Consider the following 23,496-nt stretch of genomic DNA (forward strand, 5'->3'; position numbering starts at 1 on the left):
AAATGTTTGTCCAAAGGCATAGAAAGTGAATTTGAGCGGTTTATTTTAATCACAGAGCTATGTTTATTTTAATCACAGAGCTATGTATACACACTTTATGGTTGGTTGGAAGGGAGGAAATATTTTAATCAGAGTCAAAATATTAGGGAAAATATTTTAACTGCCAGTTTTGATGCCATTGTTCATGTGCAATCAGTGAGTTGGTCCCTTGTTGTTTGAGATGTCAGTAATTAATGCAGACTTACTGTCGTCTCTCCCCACGTGGTCACTGCTCAGCCTAATGGCTGGATGTGGGTGAGAGTGAATTTAATTTAATTTTTTCTCAAGAACGTATAAGCTCCACGTTCTATTTACATTTTATTATTTTCACATGGATTCCTTTCGAAGCGCTCTGTGTGTGTGTGGAAGCAGCTGGAGTGAATTCCACGAGCGAGACTGTTAGAGGGAATCTGATAGGTGTTATAAATCTCCTCCAATCAGGCTCCAGCACACTGGGAGCGCCGCAGTGGTGCTGCGACTGAAAAAGTGAGAAAACACACAAGCTTTTCATTCGCACGTTTATTCCAATAAATTTCATCCCGTCTGTTTGACTAGAGAACGGAGTGGCAGAGATATAAAAACGCTTGGTTCTGCGCTCATAAAATACGTCTTTAAAGTTTTGTGCCTTCTCAGTTCCTGTCTAAAGAAGAAATTTAGGACCGTGAAATTACTGAAAGAAGACACATGGGTAAATCATCTTTCAGCGATACTATGCGACCATATTTGGGTCAGTACACACCCACACAGTTCCCACACTGTAAATTCATTAAAACCAAACTTCCACTTTGGCATTCACTCAAATCCTAACTGACCACCACAACACTGAGGTTTTCACACCAGAATTTATGCCTCCATTTATTTATCTTGTGGTCGTGTAGTACAGTCCTCAGACTATATACTGATTTATTTTTATGTATTTACCTTTGAATATTATTTTAGAGAGAGAGAGAGAGAGAGAGAGAGAGAGAGAGAACATTCACTACAATAGTCTATAGGAAGGAGGAGGTGTAGAACTATAATTTGAGAGGGGTCTGGGGACACTAAAAGAAGACAACTGAGTTGAGGACATTAATAAATGAACCTATTGAAAAAAGGGCAAACTAATGTGGAAAAAAATGTCTCATTTAAGAAACTGAAGTCTTCATTGGAACATACAGGGACACACAGCCAAAAACGCTTACCGGGTGAAGGGCGGGTAAACAGCCCAGCTCTCCTGTCCCTATCTGTCCTGCATGGGGCAACTGCCTGTCTCACAGCTGCACCCAATCTGCCTCCCATGTCTCTGGGACATGTCACCGGCTGTCTCTACCACTGCAAACTGCCTATCGCCAATGGAAACAAACAGCGGGGTTACCACGTGTACGTTGAAAGAAACACAGCAAACAGAAGTCTGTTATGACAATAAACAATATATTTGTGAACATGCAGAAAAAAAACACACACACACACACACACATATACATGTTTCACGCCACACACACGCCTTTCATGCGTCCAACCTGTACCTACCACACAAATGAACTTGCAACTGTGCTGATACCTGATTCTACTACTTAGCAGCTCAATGCAGATCGTTAAACGTTGAAGGTGTGTTTTGTTGGGCTTGGAGTGAAAACCTACAAGACGGTAGATCTCCAGGTACAGGGTTGATTACCACTGATCTCTTTCATAAACTTTTTAGGCTAAATGTGAATAACTTCCATTTTGAAATTTGAAGAGGCAGGACAATACTATAACACCCACTGCTCTTTTTCAGCATGAAACAAAAGTGACTTGACAATGCAGAATAGCAACTGGCACAGAGAACTATAGCAGTACCCCACCATTAAACACTATTCACAGACACAGTTGGCTTCTCTGCTCATGTTAACAATAGTGCTTAGCTGAAACAATGCGATTGTAAAGAAACCAGGGAACATGTCATTGTTGTGTCTTCAGATGTTAACGAATAAAGGAGCCTAGTGACTCACAGAAACATTTGTTAACCCTCCCTGCTGGAAGCAGTCTGCCTTGGGGATAGAAGATTCCGGTAAAAGGTAAGTCAGTCGGTAAACTCATGTGTGTCATCTTCCCCTCACACAGCCACCCCCCCCTCCCCTTCCCTAGCCCATCGCCATGGCGATGGAGCCGGCTTCTTCAGGGGCAGCCATGTACAGTGGACAGTAGCAGAGCCCCTGTATTGCATCCAGTTGCAAAATGCGGCAAAAGCAATCGGACCATTAACAAAATAATCTCACACTCCACTTGCTCCCGGTGGCTTTCCCTGTCATACTCTACATCTAAGTCCGGCTAACCCTGTTCCTGGAGACCTACGGTCCTGCAGGTTTTCGTGCCAATGCTAACAAAGCACAGCCCACTCAGCAGCTAGAGATCTCGTCAAGCTGCTAATTGGTAGAATCCGGTGTGCAGATTAGGGCTGAAATGAAAACCTGCCGGACAGCACGTCCCCAGGAGCAGGGAGGGACAGCGCCTTCACTGCGGTGAGTGCGCCCCACCCCACCGCGCCCCACCCCACCGCACCGCAGCGCACCCCACCCCACCCCACCCCACCGCACCGCAGCGTGCAGACACACACAAACCGAGTCCGACCCGACGCTGCGCAGACTCATCACAGCCCAGCGTCTCCTCCTGACATCGCCTAATTAGCACCGGCAGCACTAGCGACCGGGACTCTTAGCCCAACTGTCACTTGCGCATTTCTGTTAGACGGCCCGACTTCACACCCTCACGGTAATGAGCGGGGGGTGATGTCATCGGGCAGCGATGTCTCACCCCCTGGAGAGCTGGCAGCCCAGCCGTTCCCGACCCAATAAATCGCGTCCCTCCGTTTTCAGAGCCACTTGTGCCCAATCACCGCGGCACGCTACGGCCAATTATGCGCCACCCCGGTGGGCTGCCGGCCACAGCTGGCCCGGGCCCATCCACACGCAGGGGACACCGTCCTCACAAGAGGAGCAGCCCCCCCCCCCCCCCCGGGTTGCTGCATTTGAATTGAATTCACCCTCCCCCTCCCCTTCCCCCTCCCCTTCCCTTGAGGAAGACACTGTCCTCAGCATGTTCCTCACTGTTACCATGACAACAACAAACAGGAGGGTCATTCGATGCTGCGGAGCCGTCCCACACCCCCCCCCCCCCCCCCCGTCCTAAAATATGTGTGCCGGCATCAGTCACACAGAGAAGCGCAACGCAACCCGAGGAGGAGACTCCACTCTCAGCGGGGGGCTATAATTTAATGAGGGGGCCGGCTTGTTCCCGTCCACCCAGCTTTAAAAACAGCGCCGCTGCCTCGTGTGAGCCACGTCAGTCTGCAGGAGACCGCTCAGCGTCTGCTTCCCTCTCTGCTTCCCTGTCTGCGCAGTCCTTCAGGCTGCCTGTCAGTCACAGTGAGCCGGTGAGTCGAGGCAGTCGTCGTGTCAGTTTGTCAGTTGGTCATTTTGGGCGTCTCAATTCCAGGGCGAGGGAAAGTAGCAGGGCTTTAAAACGATGATTATATGTGTGCCAAGGAATGCCATTAAACAGAGTGGCACGGGTGAAGCAGCCTATCCACCTCCACTGCGTCACATACGCAGGGCCAAGCTGTTTCTGAGTCCTCTCCAATCAGGCTAACCGCCTCGCTGTCCAGCTGCACCAATTACGACCCTATCCTAAAAAAAAACCAAAACTGATCCAGAGGCATGGGGCCACAAGAGAGACGAAACTTCACTTTGCCGAAAAAAGATCAGAAGTGACACAGCAGGGAGGGAGTTGTATTTAGAACGAGGGCAAACTTCTCCTTACATCTGCAAAAAATTATTATTCGAACACACAAAGGAGGTCTGAAATAGTCCGCACAAAAGGAAGGACTCTCGGGGCCTATAATGAAGTGCAGACGCCGACGAAAACAGCCCCCTTTTTCCACACCGTGCCGCATTATGCAAAGTCACACCCCCTCTCTCTCTCTCTCTCTCTCTCTCTCTCTCTCTCTCTCACCTCTCGGCAGAGGTGAGAAGGTGCCATCCCGGCGCCGCGGGTCCGCAGAGGCTAACTGCTGTCGCCTCACTGAGGTTTTAATGGGGCTGGCTCACGGCTGAGCGCGCCCCCATTAAAAGCCACGCGTCCACGGAACACAGCCGCGGGCCAGATACACATGGGTGAGCCAAACGGCCTGAATTTAGGGGGGTGCTGGGTGGGGTATCCAGCTGAAGAGCTAGTACTCAGCGCAGCCACCACCCCCACGCAGCACCCCCCCCCCCCAAAATATCCCATGTCAAAAACCCAACCAAGCGGTAAAAAAACAAAGCAAAACAGGTAAATACAGCAGGAAAAATATTAAAGTAGACTGTGAATATTTTACCATATTTTCTCGAAACGGAAATTATTAACCCTCTGCTGCATTATGGAATTTGATGTTTACGACACTGAAAACCTCCAAGGAGGGAACAGGAAGTAGAGGGAAGAGGAATGTGGCCCAAAAAAAACAACCCCAGCTGTCTGCGTCTGAAGGAGAAACGGGTGGGGGGGGGGGGGGGGGGGGGGGGGGCTCCTTTAATGGGCTCAGAAAACAATTAAAGGAGAAGGTCACAGCAGAGGAGATCTGGTCCCAGAGCAGCACTCATCCATGAGGGGGAAGTTACTGCCTTTCGCAGTAACTGGGCATGCTGACATAAGGGAAGACTTGTAGATTGTGGAGAAAGTGTATGCAGGGAGCTGGGCGGGAGGCTTGTAGGCCTCCCCACTGACATGTTATTACAGAGACATGCTGATAATAAAAAAAGCTGTGACAGGAATGTACTTTCCGCGCACAGCGAAAGGGCCACAAAAAACCCAGCAGACCGTCTGATTCACAGCTGCGCAGCTCACCCTCAGAGCCACTGTGCCCCCCACCCCCCAAACGGCCTGTTACTCACACCAGAAATGACACTTCACTTTAACCACACGTCATAAAGCCTGCATGACAAAGCTGTAATCACGACGGAACACCTGCCATTAAATATCACGACAGCTCATGACAAATGTCATTTTGCTGTCATGCCGTGTGCAGCACATTTTACAAAGCAAGATTTCAAAATAAGTTACAAAGCAATCACTGTGTACATTATGTTTGTGTAATACCATCTATTAAAAGCTGCCAGGAGATTTTATGACTGCTTATGACAGTATTATACCTGCTTTAGAACATTTAATTCAAAAGAGTCACAGATTGCTTCTTTAGTGGAGGAATCAAAGTAAAAACACGACAACATCAATCCCATCTCTTCGACCGTCACGTGATGGGGAAAAAAACCACGAGCAACAGATCAGAAAACTTTACAACATTTTTAATCCACGTCGAACGGGGCAAAGCAACAACAATGGTCTATTTCAACATGATCAGTCCACACACAGGTTTAAAGCATTCTAATTCACAGTAGCACATTATCTCGAGACCCATGGAGCAGTTCGGGACGGCGACTTCTGCCAAAATGGCTCCTCCCGTTCGAATGTGGCAGGCCGAATTTTCTCCTGAACACTGCAGACGCTTTGTCCGAAAACAGACGTCCTTTCTGGGTTCCTAGTACCTCTGTATAGTTTCAGCTTATGTTACAAAAATAAAAGTTTTCTCAGTTGAACTGGGACTCCGAGGTACTGTAGTTCCAAACACAAATATTACCCCTGGTTATGGCTCCAGAATATTAAAAAGAAACGGACGAGCAGAAATGAACCAATCAAAAAACATTCCATGTTTACAAACTACAACCATGCATTCTTTAGTACACAGCACAGATTTCCACATTCCTTCTCTCCACTGTGGTGAGATCGGGAGGAATGTACTGTTTGAACTTCAATGTTTTTGTTCGATGAAGCAATTATATTTCAGTAAATATGCTATACAGTTTCAGACCAACATAAACATAAACACATCAAGTACACACATCTTGGTCCTGCACCAATCAGATCATTCCATTTAAGACCTTTTTCTAGCCACAGCCTGGGTCACATGACCTTTGGACAAAGGTCAAAGATCACATTCCTTCAACTACTTTAGCAATGCAAATGTTCAATGCAATTACTGTTCTGAAATTATTATTTTTGAAAATGCTGTAAATGTCTACAAAATACAAGTGACGTTTAAAATGTTTGAAATTCACAAAAAAGAAAAGAAAAAAGATGCTTCAAGTCACCAATATATTCATATTATTTGTGCTCTTCCCTTTGTCTTCATGATGTTTTTAAATTTACTCGCACTAGAAAAAGGCACTCGGAACCATTCCCTCAAGCTGCTGAAACTGAACCAGTGATTTGGTAAAAAAATGAATGAACGGTTCTGAAAAGCTCGCTTTAGCCAGCACTGCACTACTGAAGGAGGATTCACGTTCCCCACTCAAACGTACGAGACTCTGGGAGCTGCCTGCCTCTCACCTGTAAACACTTATTCTCCTGCACTGGCACCGAGAACCCCGTGACTCCCTTCCATCCTGTGATGCATTTCCTGTGGTGATGTGCTTCAGCGACGCGCTTCCTGTCATCTTGATTGAAAGGAGGGATCGCACAGGAAGTGGACGTTGGAGGTAGACTAGTCCGCTAACCCCGGTGGCACCAGGAGACTACAATGCCCTACAATGATCGTAAAATCACATAAGAACACAGATAACTGCACTGCACTGCACAGACTTACTGATAGGCAAAGTATTCAGTCTGAAATTCATTAAAAATATCTCTGTATGCACGCATGCTGAGATACAAAAACTAGAAGAAGAAAAAAATACACCACTTCATTTCCAGGCCGTTCCCTTATTTAAATACAAAAAAAAAAGGCTTCCTAGACCTGAGCTGATTGGTCGATGGCTCACAGTTCATTTAAATTGTATTCAGTGGTGTCCTGCAACTAAAAAAAGCCGCTGACGAATCGTATCACTTTCACAGGAACGAAAGCGTGTCGATCCTCAGCACAGTTCCTCCAGTTGTCTTTTCCTTACGTAACACTCCTGGCTGCACGAGAAAGAAAACATGAAGCAGTGCAATCCACTACTGTACACACGTGCCATTCCTCAGAAATGACAGAAATATTTTAACAGAAACTTTAACACCTCGCTCACATTGGCACAAAACAGGTTTTGGAGAGGGGCTGGAAAACAGGGTCTTCAATGCTACCCAGAAATAAGAAGCAGGAATTCAGTGCGATAGGCAGTCCTGACTCTTAGGTCCTGAAAGCCACATCTTTGATTATGTTTTTGTGGACAGGCCAAATCTGATTTACTGTGACGGAGCACAGTGGTCATTTTGTATTGCCTGATGCAATTACCTCAGTACTGTTTGTTCCTAACTGCATCTGATCATCTGGTGATGTCTGCGTACATATCCTTACTCCCCAAGCTCTAAATTTAATATTTGGACCTGCGAAGAATGCGAGAGTGATTCATCTCCAGCCTGATATCCTCGGGGCTATCTAGCACAGACATATTAATACTCTGGTTGGCGTCCATCTATATTGTGGAACAAAAACACCATGTAAATGGTCATAGTATGGTAACTTAACATATTTCTTACAATGTCAAAAAATGCTTTCTTAATTTCATTAAGCATCTGACTGACTGAGTTTGGTCATTGTGTGAGCCCTCCTCCGCCACCTCCCCACCCACCCCACCTCCCCCACACACACATACAGATTTCACTTAAAAAAATGTTTTTTTTTTGTTTAATACTTTCTTCCCACAAGCCCTTGCGTTTCACCAGTCTCTAACAGCAGTTACCATGATCGGTTCGTCCATCCCCCAACCCCAGTCTCCACCACCCCCACCCCCCCACACCCCCCCACACCCCCCTCTACTATCATAAAAATTTTGAACACAAGAGTTGAACACAAGGCCTCGTGACCATCCGATCAGCTAAAGACACAAAGCAGACGAGAGCCCCAGAATTCCATGCAGCAGGTCCAATCAGACTCTTCCCCCTGGGGAGAGAGGAGGAGGTATTTGGGAAGGGTACAAAGGGCGGGGGGGGGGGGGGGGAGTGTGTGGCAGATCACTCATTCTCATGCGGATGGGGAGAGAGGTGGGGAGGGAGGTAGGAGCGAGTGGTTGCTGGTTGAGGGTGAGGGGAAGGAGGGAGTGGATGGGGTGCTGGGTGAGGGGAAGTTGAGAGGGGGGCTGGAGGATTTGAGGAGAAGGGGGTGGGTGGAGGTGGAGGATTTGGGGGGGGGTCTAGGCGGCGGCGTTGGCGTCAGGACACTGGCCGATGTGCATGCGCAGGGTGCCGGTCTTGTGCAGGTGCCAGAGCTGCAGGAACTCCTCGGGCATGGCGTGGAAGCCGGAGTAGGGCATCACGTTGTCGTAGTAATGGTGGCTGATGGGCCTCTCCTCCAGGTCCACGGAGAAGGGCCAGAAGCCGTACAGCTCCACGTCCTCGCACAGGCCCAGCGCCAGGCTGGCCATGAACAGGCCCGTGGAGAGCCGCTTGGCGTGGATGCCGCGCCCCTTCCAGAACTGGCCCACGCTGCGCAGGAAGTCCGGGTTGGCGAACAGCACCGTCTGGTTGGAGCCGGCGTCGGCCAGGGCGTGGTAGGCGCGCAGGGACGGCGCCGTCCCGGGCTTCATGGTGAACGCCGGCATGTAGACGTAGCTGGACCCATACGCCTTCATGCTGTCCACAAACGCCTTGCGCGACCACAGCAGGTTGTGGAACCTGGGGGAGAGGGGCGGGGCGGGGAGGGGGGCAGAGATGAAGAGTGCAGGTGTACCTATGACATGCTTCAGCTCAGTTTAAACCCAAGGGAACGTGCTGGGTCGCACAAAGCAAAGAATATAGCTGTTGCATAATGCATATGGTACCTTATCTGGCCTGCGTTTTGTGCTTGCTCCAATGACCTTCGGTATGCACTTACTGTACTTCGCTTTGGATAAAAGCGACTCCCAAATACATGTTATGTGATGCGATGTAATATACAATTTGCATTTTATAAAATGTCGAGTTTTAAGACCATGCTTTCTGTTGCTTTCACCGATTCATAAATATCCTGCAAGCAAAAACAGCATGAAATGCTTCACAGGCTAAGCAGCAGGTATTCAGCTGTACACTACCTTAGCATACTGCACGGTTTCACTGTATATTCAACTGTTCAAATGGTGAAGGCATAAAAATAGACTACGTCCGAGTCAACCTGGAGTCTGATTTTACTAGGAATCTACTCGAATATGAAAATGAACAAAGAGCAAGACACAGCAGGCATGACCTAGATCCCTTCGTCAAACTTGGACTGTGTTGCACCCGCCCCACTGCAGCTTCAAAGCACAGCAACGACAGCTTGGACAGGACCTAATACCAAAAGCAACAGGGCTTCAAGCAACGCTCCATTTCACACCGCTCAGAGAAATGAAGTCAGACTCGTCAGACCTGGGGCAGTAAATCCAGGCCTGTGAAGCCCGGCCCAGTGCAGTGTGCATGTATTACAGCTGAGCACACAATGCAACAGGCCCCCGGCTTCCATCACACTCCATGCACTCTGAAAGCAGCTGGGCCAGTTTACTGAGTAAAGGAACAGGCAGGTAAGTTAGCGCACAACGTGTTCTGGCAGACCTGGCCACACGGTAACTTATAGCCTTATTTCAGCGCATCTCCCCTGTTACACTTAATGAGAGCCTGGCCTGTATAGAGACTACAAATCAGACCGATGCAGCCCTGTGCCAACTGCTCATTTAGTAAATTTCCTTTGGGATTCGCCTACAGCAGCCTTTCCCCACCCGCGGCCCAAATCACACCGCGCAGTTTGGGGAGGTAGTTTTAGTTCAGTGCTGAACTCCTCAAACTGTGACAAACTGACAAAAGTCAAGGACCAATGCTGATTGAGTCCAGCTCTGGATTATTTCGATATCAATCAGTACTGATTTCTTCACTAGTGACGTACTGGTAGGTTGATGTTTCGGACTGTCATTACAAACAAATGTGCTATATCCCATGATTCAGCAAAGGCAGAATAGCATTTTAATGAGAACACTCTTTCACTCTCTCTCTCTCTCTCTCTCTCAGTATGAGGCTCACTCTCTCTCTCTCTCTCTCTCTCAGTATGAGGCTCACACTCTCTCCCTCTCTCTCAGTATGAGGCTCACACTCTCTCCCTCTCTCTCAGTATGAGGCTCACACTCTCTCCCTCTCTCTCAGTATGAGGCTCACTCTCTCTCTCTCTCTCTCTCTCAGTATGAGGCTCACACTCTCTCCCTCTCTCTCAGTATGAGGCTCACTCTCTCTCTCTCTCTCTCTCTCAGTATGAGGCTCACACTCTCTCCCTCTCTCTCAGTATGAGGCTCTCTCTCTCTCTCTCAGAATGAGGCTCTCTCGATGTTTGGACCGAGGCCAACAGCTGCTCAGACGCCACAGCTGTGAGCGCGACACAGTTCAGAGTTTCTCAGACCAGCGCAAACGCTCCACAGGGATGGGCGTGGCCCTTCCTGGGTGTGTCCACCAGGAGAAGCAGCCATCAGAGCTCAACCTCCCCTCAACCACAGACCGGCAGAGGGCCACGGGCCTCTTATCCTACAGCACCCAGAGGAGTACTGAGGGAAACCTGGAGGAGAGGTACTCCATCACAAACTCTCTGGTGAGCCGTTCACTAAGAACAATGCTCTCCCCCAGGAGAAACTCCCACTGAGATGTAAAATCTCTTTTAATGGGGAGACCTGTGTCCAAGAGGGCAATAAATAAATGCAGAATTACAAAAAAAAAAACAAGCATGTGTGTTAAAAACAACAGCACACTTACGGCAATGCGCCCCTGTATTCCTGTGTTCCAGCCCTAAGTCATGCCAACGGAATCACGCTCCTGTTGGCTCACAGCGAGCGCACACCAGTAGAACAGCGCCCCCTTGGTGCTGGTAGGGCCCTCCACATTGTGCACTGGCCCGTCAAACCATCTCAGATTACATAACATCCCTTCGGCATAACAGCTGAAGACCCTGAATGCCTGAGAGGTACACAGACTGACAGCAATGCTAGCGCAGCGTGAAGTCGGCCGTGCGGGGGGGGGGGGGGGCGTACCTCTTTTCGATGATGCTGGGGTTGGCCGTCACCAGGTGCGTTCTGGTCCCTACGTCCTCAGTGTACTCCTTAGACAGCGGCGGCAGGTTGCACCTGATGACCCAGTACAGGTACACACACACACACAACGACGGAACAAAACAGCCAGCGTCACTGCAATAATCTCATCAATGAAAGCATCAATAAAACAGCGCATTAAAAGTATAACACACTAATGTATAAGGCACTGACTTTCATTTTTATTATGGGGGCCAATGCCTGCCAAGTTATCCCTCTCCTGACCAGGCCCTTCCTCCACCCGTGATTTATTTATTTTAGGAATCTTTTTCCAGTAAGTTTGACTGAGGTATGAAGGCAGGCCCGTCCCAGAAGCAGCATCAGATAGAAACGCATCACGCCTGTTTCCACACACAGCCCCCAGGGGTCCCCCTCACCCCCCCCCCCCCCCCCAACAATCATCCCAAATATTTCTCCAGTTTTTTCCCTTTGGTTTTATTTTGCTTGCCAAAAAGAAGCGCTCTTGTACCAGTGCCTGTCCTCTCCACTCAGCAGTAAGTACTGCAAACCAAGCGGAGAACGAACACCCTGAGTTCCACTGTGTGTAATGCGCACTGCAGTGCAGGGCAGGGCAAAACGGTTGAAAAGTGTTGTATGTTTTGCGCAAGCTACACGCTAACACTCAGCTAAAGCACAGAAACTCCACATTTCTCCACATTTTGCAGCCTATGGCAACACCTCAGGTGCTGAAGGGATAAGTCCATGAGCAGGGCAAGCGGCTGCCCCTCGGCCCTTTGTGTAAGTCAGTCTTTCCTAACGGACTGACTCACCGACCGGCTTAGCGCTCGGGCTAAGCTCCTTGCGCAGGAGCGGCTGGTCATGAGTCCAGTCCCATTAGCGCCCGCACCGTTAGCGGTGCTCCTGAGGTAGACGGACACGCCTGCGGTCTCTCACGCACTAACCCGCGGGGCTAACGTGCGCTCTGCTCATGCTCAGCCCGTGCGCTGAGGCGGGGACGCGTGACGTGAGTTATGTCTGCGCGGGCAGTAGAGCGGACGCCTCTCTGTTCTTACCGCAGGACGAAGTCGGCCCCGTCGATGTCCCTGCCGCAGCCGCTGCGCTTCAGGACCCCGCCGTTGCCGACGACGGCACACCTCTTGAGGGGGGCTTGAAGGGGCATCTCCTGGCAACACACACACACAAACACAGACATGGACACACAAACACACACACACACACACACACACACACACACACACAGAGATACAGACAAAGCTGTTGAATAAGGCACAAAGTCTCTCCACCATGACCTAGCACAATATTTAGTACAGGATGTCTCATCAATAACAAAGACTCAGCGCAAATTGCACTCTCTGTCACACACACACACACACATCCCCACACATACACACACACACACACACACACACACACACACACCCAGGAAAGGTTCACTCAAACATTCATTAAGAGCACAGAAGGTGCTGTGCTGTGGTTAATTAATAGGCAACTTCACACAACACAGTATGAACTTGCTCCCGTTTCAAAACCTCCAGAAGCTCATTATCATTTAACACGTAAAATGGGGCTTCACACAATGAAGGTTTTCCAGCCAATCAGCTCAACAAATCATGAAATCTTTCCTGAAAAGGAAAGTCAATATCAGACCAACATTTTCTTGTCTGTGCACGTTTCTGCATGACCAGAACAGAGGTCCTGAGTGAGAGCGGCACGCGGCCGGGACGAGCAGAACGAGGAGCTGAGAGAGAGAGAGCAGGGAGCCGCACCGGGCCGCAGTCAGAGCCGCTATTGTTGGAGCTCAGAGTGGAGTTCACATCCAGAGACGCTGGCAGGACGAGGAGGAATAAATGACCGACTCACAGCCACTCAAAGCACACTCACACACCACGACACACACACACACACATACACACTCACACACCACGACACACACACACACACACATACACACTCACACACCATGACACACACACACACACACACACACACTCACACACCATGACACACACACACACACCACGACACACACACACACACACACATACACACTCACACACCACGACACACACACACACACACACCACGACACACACACACACACACCATGACGCACACACACACGCACACACACACACTCACACACGCTAATGCACACTCACATGAGCACACCCCATGACACAGTCACACGAGCACACCCCATGACACACACACACACCATGATACACACACACACACACATCCCATTACACACACACCCCATGACACACACACACGCGCACGCACAGGTGTACTGGGCCCTGCAGTAAGTGAGATGGGCAGACTGCCCGCTGAGGAGCACTCCGGACCCCGCGCGCCTCCCCGCCTCTCCGCCGGGCTATTTTTGGCAGCCTGTGATTTCCGACGCCACAGCAGAGCCGCGCTCGGCCAAACCGGGAAAGCGGAACGGGGCAGAGCCGAAAAAAGAGCCCGTCGTCCAGACGCTCCGGTCTCCTCCCATCTCCTCCCGCTCCTGGAGCAGACCTGCTTCCGTTCAGCAGGGGGTCACCGTTACATAAGCCAGGACGTCACAGTCAGCACAGAACGCCACTTATAATACCAGACCACATGTATAACACATGAGAGACAAAGGAGGCCAGCGTTTTAAACGCTTTTTTTGTCATAAATATGAATTTTGTATTTTTCTGTCACATGGTGCCGTTTCCCTGTTGATAAAAGCTCCGCTCGGTGGGCTTTCTCACGGTCAGGAGACGGAGGCGCTGGAACATGCTGTGATTCCGCCGCACATGAACCCCCCCCCCCCCCCCCCCAGAACAACTTCCTGTGTGAGTGACAAAGCACCTGTCTGTGCCAGCAGCGCGGGCTGCTCCTGAACACAGGACCCGATTGTGCTCTCACAAGATCAGTCATAAAACTGCTCTCAGGACCGCTCGCTTTGAGTCTTCTTCCTGATTCTCTCTCATACTGACTTATCTTCTCCCAGTTTCACCCAGCGGAAAACAAACACCCTTTCACTCCCTCACGGGGTGAGTTTGTCCTTTTTATTTTTCTCTCTTCCTTTTTTTTTGACTAGCTACTGACTAACTGCCGTGCTCTGCTGCAGGGTGAAATTATGCTGAGGCAGAGATTTTAGCGGCACCGCTACTCGAACAGGCCTTCCTCTCCCCTACTGGGGGACGTGCGCCGTGCCTAATGCTCCAAGAGTGGCCCAGATACCAAATATCAGCCCAAGTATCCCAGTCAGTTCACGGACATAATGGGCTAAGGGCATCAGGTTCGGTTTGGGACAGGTCGAATCCCTTGAAGTTCGCCACTCGTATAAAAGGATGGATCATTATTCCGGGAACCTGGTGAGAGAAGCGTTCATCCTCTGCCCTCTTACAAGACTGCAGTTAATGATCAATGCAGAACATTAAGCAACGTTCAGCCATGTTCAGCTGTTTTGAGGCAACTGAAGCTTTTTTTTTTTTTTTAAAGTTACGCAACAGTTTCTCGGGGGTCGGGGGCTCTGAAAGAAAGCCCGTGATGGAACATAGCTGTTGCGAAACCAGCCGTGTTCATCGGGAGAAAAACACGGTCATTAACGAACTAAAGCAACGGACTCACCAGACTTAACAGAAGCGTCGGACAACCAGCCCCTCCCTTCTGACTTTTGAAATGAGCAGGACCAATAGGTTATGCATCTAGTGCACAGTGCGCAGCGCGTCTATGGTATAATTACCACCAGCATCACTGATGATAATTACGCTGGAAAACCCTGCTGGGTGCCAGGACCATAGACGTCACCCAAGTGCGTTACAAGCTCCTGTGACTCCCTCCAGCAGCAGCCGCGTGTGGTTATCTACCCCATATACTGAACTGAACCGCACAAGTGCCTGCTGTAAACCGGGTCAGGCTGACGCTGCAGATCATACAGATTAATCAGGAAGATTATTTGGTTTTAAAACAACAACAACAACAACAAAAAAACACACAAATCACTCCAACAGTATCCCACATCTCGTCATTACAATTAAAAATGAAATTCTGATATAAACATAATGACTAAAGTATAACAGTGCTTGTTTTCATTTTTCATTGATACATTGGCAATCTTCTATTATTTCATGGGAGCGGTGAGCAAGCGAACGAGCCAGACCACATCTCATGGCACAGGATAACTGTGAACACTGGTTAAGTTGATTAATAATAAAAAACAGGCTAGCAGCACTTCTGTCTAATTGAGGCACGCTGTACTAAAGCGGCCACATCAGGACTGTATTCCACAACATAATTAATGAACCGCTGCCGCCAAATGAATCAATAAAAACAACGAGCCAACGTTTTCATTCTGACGTCTGCGAGACTGAAGGAGGCCAAACAGGCCAGCGTTGTGCTTCCAGCAAGAGGCTGCACTATGACATCACAGAGCAAACCCTATGACACTCCAATGTCCAATGGGCACAGAACCTGAGCAGCCCCACCGCTGTTTAAGGCAAAGTCCAGCCTACTCTACTGTCAGTCATTAGCAAAGTCCCGCCCCTTTATTAAAAAGAATTAACACTAAATACCATGCATTACACACAGACACACACACACACACACAAAGACACACAGACCTCCCAGGTTGACAGTAATGGAGTCGTTACCTGTACAAACAGAGCGTAGGTGTCGTTTTTGACGGTGCGGGAGTGATACAGCTCTCCATCGTACCAGATCACCTTCCCTGGCGGGGAGTTCTCCTTCGTCACTGCAAACATCTTCCGGGGGTTGCAGCATACCTTAAGCAGATGCCTGCCAGGAGATAATACATTCAATGTATTCATTATAGCAAAAAGGAACCGGCACATGAAAATGAGCTTGCGCTAACTCTGGTGCAACACAGCGAATGGCAACATTTAGGTATAATACTGTGGGGATCCCACACAAATTATTATTATTATTATTATTATTATTATTATTATTATTATTAATTGGGTAACACTTTCAGTTACAATTATTTTCTGCAGGTTTATATTGCTGGGGTCAAACTGATCCCAAACATAAAAGCTGTTAGTTAATTTGAACATAATAGGAGGGTTAAGCTTAATGTGGCTTCCCAGCACTATTAAGAGAGGAGTCAGCTACACCGCGGCTGGCTGTTAAGGACACACTAACAGGGCTGCTGGGTGGCACATCCTGTTTGAGCTCTGTGCCCAACAGCCGGCAGTGAAACCACACTGTGCCAGTCCAGACTGTGCCAGTTCAAACTGTGCCCGTCTAAGCTGTGCCAGTCCAGACTGTGCCAGTCTAAGCTGTGCCAGTCCAGACTTTTCAGTCCAGACTGTGCCAGTTCAAACTGTGCCCGTCTAAGCTGTGCCAGTCCAGACTGTGCCAGTCTAAGCTGTGCCAGTCCAGACTTTTCAGTCCAGACTGTGCCAGTCCAGGCTCTGCCAGTCTAAGCTGTGCCAGTCCAGACTGTGCCAGTCCAGGCTCTGCCAGTCAGAGCTGTGCCAGTCCAGGCTCTGCCAGTCAGAGCTGTGCCAGTCCAGGCTGTGTCAATCAGCCCCAGATGGGAGCACACAGATGGCCGATGAGGAGGGAGGGATATCAGGCGGCAGGACATCTGAATCATCCATCACTGTCACTGTGACCCCGGCCAATCAACAGGGCTGCCCTCAGTCCACCCGCCATCTGCAGATGAAGTGACCTCTGTGTGACATCTACAGATGAAGTGACCTCTGTGTGACATGTGCAGATGAAGTGACCTCTGTGTGACATCTGCAGATGAAGTGACCTCTGTGTGACATCTACAGATGAAGTGACCTCTGTGTGACATCTGCAGATGAAGTGACTTCTGTGTGAGGACTTAACTCAGGGAGTACAACAGAGGAGCGGCTTGGTGTCACACATTTCATAGGACATTCTGTGTTGGTTTGCACTCTCTCAACTACACCCAAATTGTAGTGCTGAGAATGGACACACACATACACACATGCGCACACACACTGGGTACAGTGTACACCAAGGTGTACACCAAGGTAAACCAAAATGAGAAAATGGTGGCAAAATAGAGGTTAAAAAAATACATAAATATATATATAAACGAGTTCTGGGTTGGTTCAGTTTCACGTAAATCAAAAATCCTTACTGAACCAAAAATGCATAAATAAATAGCTGTACCGAAACAAAAAAGGTGTACATGACAAGTCTACGTTGATGACCGGCTCAGTAAAAACAAGAGAAGGTCTAGCACTATTTGTACACAAGGTGAACGCACCGATCTTCTTCTACGTTATAAGTCGCTGTGGGTGCGTGAAAAAATCTACGTGACGTGCTGCAGCGCAATTGAACTTTCCCCCCAGAGCTACCTTTTTTTTCTTTTTCAAATGAAAACAAGAAACTGCCAGAGGAAGTGCCACCGCCTCACCGCCTGTGACTGACGGGTGAGAGCGTGCTCAGTTTCTATCTTATTTTTGTACGATGGTGTACGCCACGGAAGAGGCTGGAAGCTGCTCAGCCGGCGATGTGCTGCTCGATGTTTCAGCCACACCGCCACATCTGCAGGGTGAACTGAAACAGGGGAAAGCCTAAATGGACACACCGTTCAGATGTTCAGATAAACGGCTGAACGTGTCATCTAATCACAAAGGATCCACAGCCCGCCATTTATTTATCGTGAGGGGAGCCAAAATGGGAGAGCGCGCCACGAAGGAAGCTCGTTACCTAAAACCATGGCAGAACCGGGCGCGGCGGTACCTTTGCCTGTCCCGCGTCGTTGCCGGGACAGGCCGAAATGCTCCACCAACCGCCACTAACGGCCCGCGACAGACCAGGAACGAGCGGCTCGACCGGCGCGGCGGCGGGACTCAGAGGACCAGAGAGCCGCTCTCTGCTGTCGGCTGCCATCGCACAGGACACAGATAGCGCTGGTCCGCAGGGCACCGTACTGCATTTATCTCATCTTGCACTTTACAGCACTGGACCCTGAACATGACACGGGCTGTTTAACTGATATGCCGAATTTTTTTCACTCACCCCCCCCCCCCCCCCCCCCACGCACTATGATGGTGATACCGTGGTGAATCTGCAGAAGAGTCACTAGATTGTGTTTCTTCTAGTCATCAAGGGAACAAACTATCGTGTCACTGCACGCATGTATAATGGTATCGGACAAATAGCTTCCAGCACAGAGAAACGGCAACGTGAGCACACACTGCCATGGACATTTGATGAAGCAATGTTATCTGAACAGCTCCTGGACATGCAACTTTTTGAAACGTCTTGTAATGGCAGCATTTCCGCACCCAAGGATTTAACGCTCCTGTTCTAAAAACAGTCTAATTTGTGTTTACCATTTTCTGGATGGGACACATACTTTGAATTTAACTCATTGTTTGTTGCCTCAAGGCAGGTAGGCCTGCGGAACTATAGTGAACTTAGAAGGTATCACAATTGTCAGACAGCGCTGCAAATTTAAGACTATACCTATTTTTCTGAACATCAATAGCAAACAGTGGCATGCAAGCCGCTCACGTGACAACTGCAGTACTCGGCAACCTGTCACTACACAGGTTTTGGACTGCCCTCTCCATTTTGAGCAACAACTGTGGGAATCAATCAATCAATCCTTATTTATATAGCACATGTTCAGTGGCTGTAGCCCAATGTGCTGCACAATGTGGAACCTCGATTGAGAAGTCTTCATCCTGCATTGTGAAAGGCAGGACACCGCCGTGCAATGCACCGATTTATTTGCGATTCCTCTGCCTTTTTTCGGTTTCTTGGATACTAATAATCAGGCAGCAAACCCCAGTGCATGTGCCGGGACGCGCATCCAACGCAAGCATTCTGTAATACAGCGCAAATAGCCTACTCCTTGTGATGGAATTCTTCAATTACAAGGTGTGGCTTTATTTGTCCCGAGTTAATCGTTTCAACCCGACAACCCCCGCCGCTCAGTCACGATCTTCTAGGAATACTGTTATAAAACATTAATAAATCAATCTAAAAAAACACATCGAATAAAATACAATCGCATCATACGCTAATTTGTACCCACAAATGAAATTTAAATCTAAGTTTAATCTTCACGGACTTTATGTAACAGCCAAGGATGCAGGTCTCATTTCAACTTTGCGGGGGCAACAAACAAGACGTCTTCCCCTAGTATTTTTTTTATCGGGGAGAGGAGGGGGAAGCAATAACAGTACCACCGAATATAACATGATAATATTGGGGGGGCGGGGGATTTGATTTGATTTATTTCCGAACCCCTCTCCCAATTCAATTTGCATCATTATTTCAAATAAATCCCAAAAGAGGAAAATACAATTTAATACAATAATTATTACACCATAAATGTTGCCAAATACTATTGGCACTACCGGGGAGTCAATTGCCACAAGCAAACGGTAACATAGTTGCAACTGCCTTTCATTTTGATTCAAAATAGATAAAATATACAAATAAAATAAACTGATACAAACACAAAAATAAATATTATTATTATTATTATTATTATTATTATTAATAATAATAATAGCAAACATAAAATAGCGGATTAAAATACCTAAACAAACGGATCCTGGTCTGGTTTTTCTTCCACACTTGTCCCTGGCGCAGGACATCATTGACAATCTCTTTGTCGCTGGGGAGCCGATAAACTGGGTAAATGTACAACCAGCAGAGCACTATAACGCACAGAGCAGCCCACACCGACAGCTTGCTCCTGGGGCATCTTACAAACATTATTACTGTAGAGGCGACTATTTTTTTTTTTTTTTACAAATGACCCAGCCGAATAAATGTATTTAAGCGACGACCACCGGGATAGGCACGCTAGCTACTTCCATTGTACGCGCATAAAAATATTTCATTTTGGTTCATCTTCATGCTTCTTGCTTTATGAAAAAGAGTCGAAATCGAGAGTCAGATTTGATAACGTTTCGTCGAGCTATGCACATACCAAATCCGTTATACCTCGACCGGCCGAATTCTAAATTAAGACCGTTGTTCCCGTTCTCAAGATCAAAACGCTCTGTCGTCACGCGAACTCAAACGCTTCAGAAGTAATCGGTTACATCTCTCTCCAGCCTGGGCGGACGGACGGCGCTCATCTTGCTTCATCCCAGACTACGGCTGCATCACTGGTAAATCCGCCGCAGTCTCCTCCTGCTGCACGAGGTCTTACAAATCTCTGCACAGAGCCCAGAACCCTCATTGCGGTTCGAGAACGCAATTCTGTGTGTTATTGCCTCTTCCTCCGCCCTTGCACTGTAAATCCAGCCGCGCGCGCGTCCGTTCTTTCCCCTCCTCGTTCGTCTTCTCCCCTTTTTTTTCGCAAGGGGTCCAGGAACCCGACAAACTGGGAAAATCCAAAGGAATCACTCTCCCAGAACAAAGCGTCGTTCTTATGCTCTTGCCTGGTAGCAGCGCTTGCTTACACGTCCTGTCACTCAAGCTGGGGGTGTGACCATGGGCGGGCGCTGGCCTCAGCTGGGCTCTCCATCATATTTGGATTCGAACTGAATTACAAAATGCCCTCAGCGATCTTTTAAGTAATTGGTGGCGTAAAACATAAAATGGATGTCCGAATATTGTGCTCAGTCCATTTCTGTATAGTAGTGCTGGTCATCGTCATCATAGTCACAAATTTGCTTTATATTTTTACATAATAATAAATAAAAGAATAAATCAAGAATCTTAATCTCAATTGAAACTACGATAAAGGTGACCTTTTACCCCAGAACCATCCGGTACTGTAGACAGCACACTAATTGAGTGTCACCAATATTATTATTATTATTATTAATTCATATGGAGGCAATTGCACAGAAATTCCTTGCTATGGGACAGCCACAGTAGTTTAAAATGCAATCAACAAAAATATTGGATACTAAATATGATTATCACATAAGCCTTTCGAAATGATCAAGAGATGAACCATTCTGGATAGAGTGAAAGGGTTTTTTTAAATTTTATTTCAGTGCAATTCAGTTTCATTTTAGTAGCACTTTACTTCATATTTTTTCCAATTGACCACAGCTCCCATCGAGCGCCCTAATGTCAGTCAAATCCCCTCGACCACGCGCCGGCCGTTCCCCGCTGCCTCGCCGCCGTTCGCGCGACCGCCGTTCTGTGTACCGCACGACGGGTTCGGTGGAGACGGCGTCACAGGTGAACGCACCCCCCCGCGCTGCTGCTCTGTGGGCGTGTGAATCGTGGGGGGGTGCGAGATGCGGGGTGCAGCGGCCTTAGCGCTGGGACACGGCCACGGTCCTTTCCTGGAGGAGACCGGTCCCTCAGCGGTCTGGTCCAGGAGGGGCCGGTCCGGTCCGCCTCACATCTGTAGACGCTCCAGCCCTCGCATGCCGAGGGTCAGGCTGCGTGAAGCAGGGCGTTACCGCTTCTGTCCCAGAAATTCCTTTAAGAAAAATCATTTTGGGCTGAACTGCCGGAGCGCTGCAGAGCCGTACCGATGACTCCACGCGCTGGCGCGACGAGCACAGGCTGGAAATCGCTGAGCAGACGCGTTATTCAGAACGTGTTATTTGAATTCTTCTGACGCTTGCCAGCAGTCCTCCCGAGTAGACCGTCCTCGTGAGCGCAGGGGCTGGGGAAAACGTCGCCGCTCTGCTCTGAGCTCAGCGCTCGGCTTCCGATCGAGGAGCTGCTGCAATTAATCACTTCAGACCATTAAGAGCCGCTCGTCTCGACGTGCATCGATCTCGAGCCGGATTTTCTGTGCAGTCGCCGCTGTTTTGCGACATTTTGCTCTCTAGTAACTCTTCCCCCCCCCCCCCCCCCCCCACCGCCGCCACCACCACCGCCACCACCATCACAGCTCCCGCACCCGCCGCTGGGCCTCGAGAGCAGACTCGTTAAAATGTAACACTTTTCAGTTTGAATGGGGGGGGGGGGGGGGGGGGGCGGCGGCTTGTGGCCACGATCGGAGCGGCGAGTTTAGAGGAGGGCCCTTTCATCACGCCCTCCTTTGTGCGGACGGGGGACGGGGGGGGGGGGGGGGGCGCCCGCGGCAGGAGCGTGGCGGTGAAGAGGCTATCGACAAGCCCTGGAGCTGATAATCACACACGCACGCACGCGCACACACACACACACACACACGCACACACACACACACGCACGCACACACGCACACACGCGCGTGCACACACACACACACACACACGCACACACGCGCACACACACGCACGCACGCACGCACGCACGCACGCGCACACACACACACACGCACACGCACACGCACACGCACACACACACACACGCACACGCACACGCACACATGGCCCAAGGGAGCTGCATAAACTGGGTAATGGCCAGCACTCATCCTGCATCCGTCCCAAGTTTTAGGACCTGAAGGCCCTCTGTCCGTACAGACAGTGTGGTTAAGTAAAGGCTTATGTCAGGGAGTCTCGCACTGTTGCACGTATGTTATTAATATTTAACAGGAGCTTTATCTTGGTATCTCAGGTGTAAGATACTTTTTCTACGTGGTTTCATCTAAACACTGAAGTGCGTCAACTGTGTAGCCTACATCTGAGCAAAGTCTCATTCAGGTGGACTAGTGCAAAACCTAAATGGTGGTGACAAGACGTGATGGAATGCAGCTGCTTGTTTCGACATAGCAACTTGTTAGCAACATACTTGCACATAACGGCTCCGAAATTTACAGTTGAGATATTAATAGGTGTAGTTTCTGTTAATACCTCAACCATGAATTTAGAAGTTGCTAAGTGTGTTAATAAAGTCGCTAACAAGTTGCTATACTGAAGCTACAACAAACGGTCGCATTCCATCACGTCCTGTCACCCTCACTCAAATTTCGCTCCCGTCCGCCTGCACAAAGGTAATGCTCGGACACAGGCCACACAGTTCACCTACTTCAGCAGGTTGAAAAGAGACGTCGCTATTTTTCGAATGTAAATTTTTTGCTGCTATCGAGCCACATAAATATGGTCTCGCAAGTTCCATTTTATCTGGGTCAGAAAATATCTGGAAAAGTCATCACATTTCAGCGAAACTATCCGGGCGGACATATACACATCCCGTAACTTCGTTTTTGGGTGAACCTCCCCTGTGAACCCCTAAAACAGGTGGTGTCACTTTAAAGGTGGTATTAATGACAGCGTTGGGCACAGGACACAGCCACGGACACAGAGCTTTATTGTGCAAGACAGGGTAATCTTCAGGCCTATAAGCAGATAATCATATAGAGGGTAAAGATCTGCATGCTGCAAATTCAAACAAAGCAACATTATCTGTATGTACATTCAAGTCTTGCACAGGTCGGACCTGCATTGTCGCCATTTGACCAGTAGATTCACTACGTGACGATACCCCCCCAAATCACACAGTACAAATTCAAACCCCCCTAGGATTTAATCGCACATGCATTGCACAGTTTACTAATCCATCAATTTAATATTACAAAAATACCAATTTTAGATTTTAGTACAACATTTAAACAAATAAAATG

The 23,496-nt window shown here is 48.7% G+C and overlaps 2 protein-coding genes across 10 annotated transcripts in view; both read right to left on the reverse strand.

Annotated features, from left to right (window-relative positions):
• Positions 1-5,319: 5,319 nt before the first annotated feature.
• On the reverse strand, positions 5,320-20,512 carry st8sia1 (ST8 alpha-N-acetyl-neuraminide alpha-2,8-sialyltransferase 1). Its single transcript, XM_035401947.1, has 5 exons — positions 19,570-20,512; positions 15,668-15,812; positions 12,095-12,204; positions 11,025-11,117; positions 5,320-8,679 (listed from the first exon to the last, which is right to left on the reverse strand). Exons 1-5 carry the CDS (start codon positions 19,746-19,748, stop codon positions 8,199-8,201), a joined length of 1,008 nt encoding a protein of 335 aa, XP_035257838.1. The 5' UTR covers positions 19,749-20,512; the 3' UTR covers positions 5,320-8,198.
• Positions 20,513-23,160: 2,648 nt separating this feature from the next.
• Positions 23,161-23,496, reverse strand: part of c2cd5 (C2 calcium dependent domain containing 5) — a 30,657-nt gene continuing 30,321 nt past the window's right edge. For all 9 annotated transcript variants that reach the window (XM_035401927.1, XM_035401925.1, XM_035401924.1 and 6 more), the window contains one exon: positions 23,161-23,496. This exon is cut by the window's right edge and continues 1,086 nt beyond it. The gene's annotated coding sequence lies outside the window, so the exon portion shown is untranslated.

Source organism: Anguilla anguilla, chromosome 19, assembly GCF_013347855.1.
Source record: "Anguilla anguilla isolate fAngAng1 chromosome 19, fAngAng1.pri, whole genome shotgun sequence".
Classification (NCBI taxonomy): Eukaryota; Metazoa; Chordata; class Actinopteri; order Anguilliformes; family Anguillidae; genus Anguilla; species Anguilla anguilla.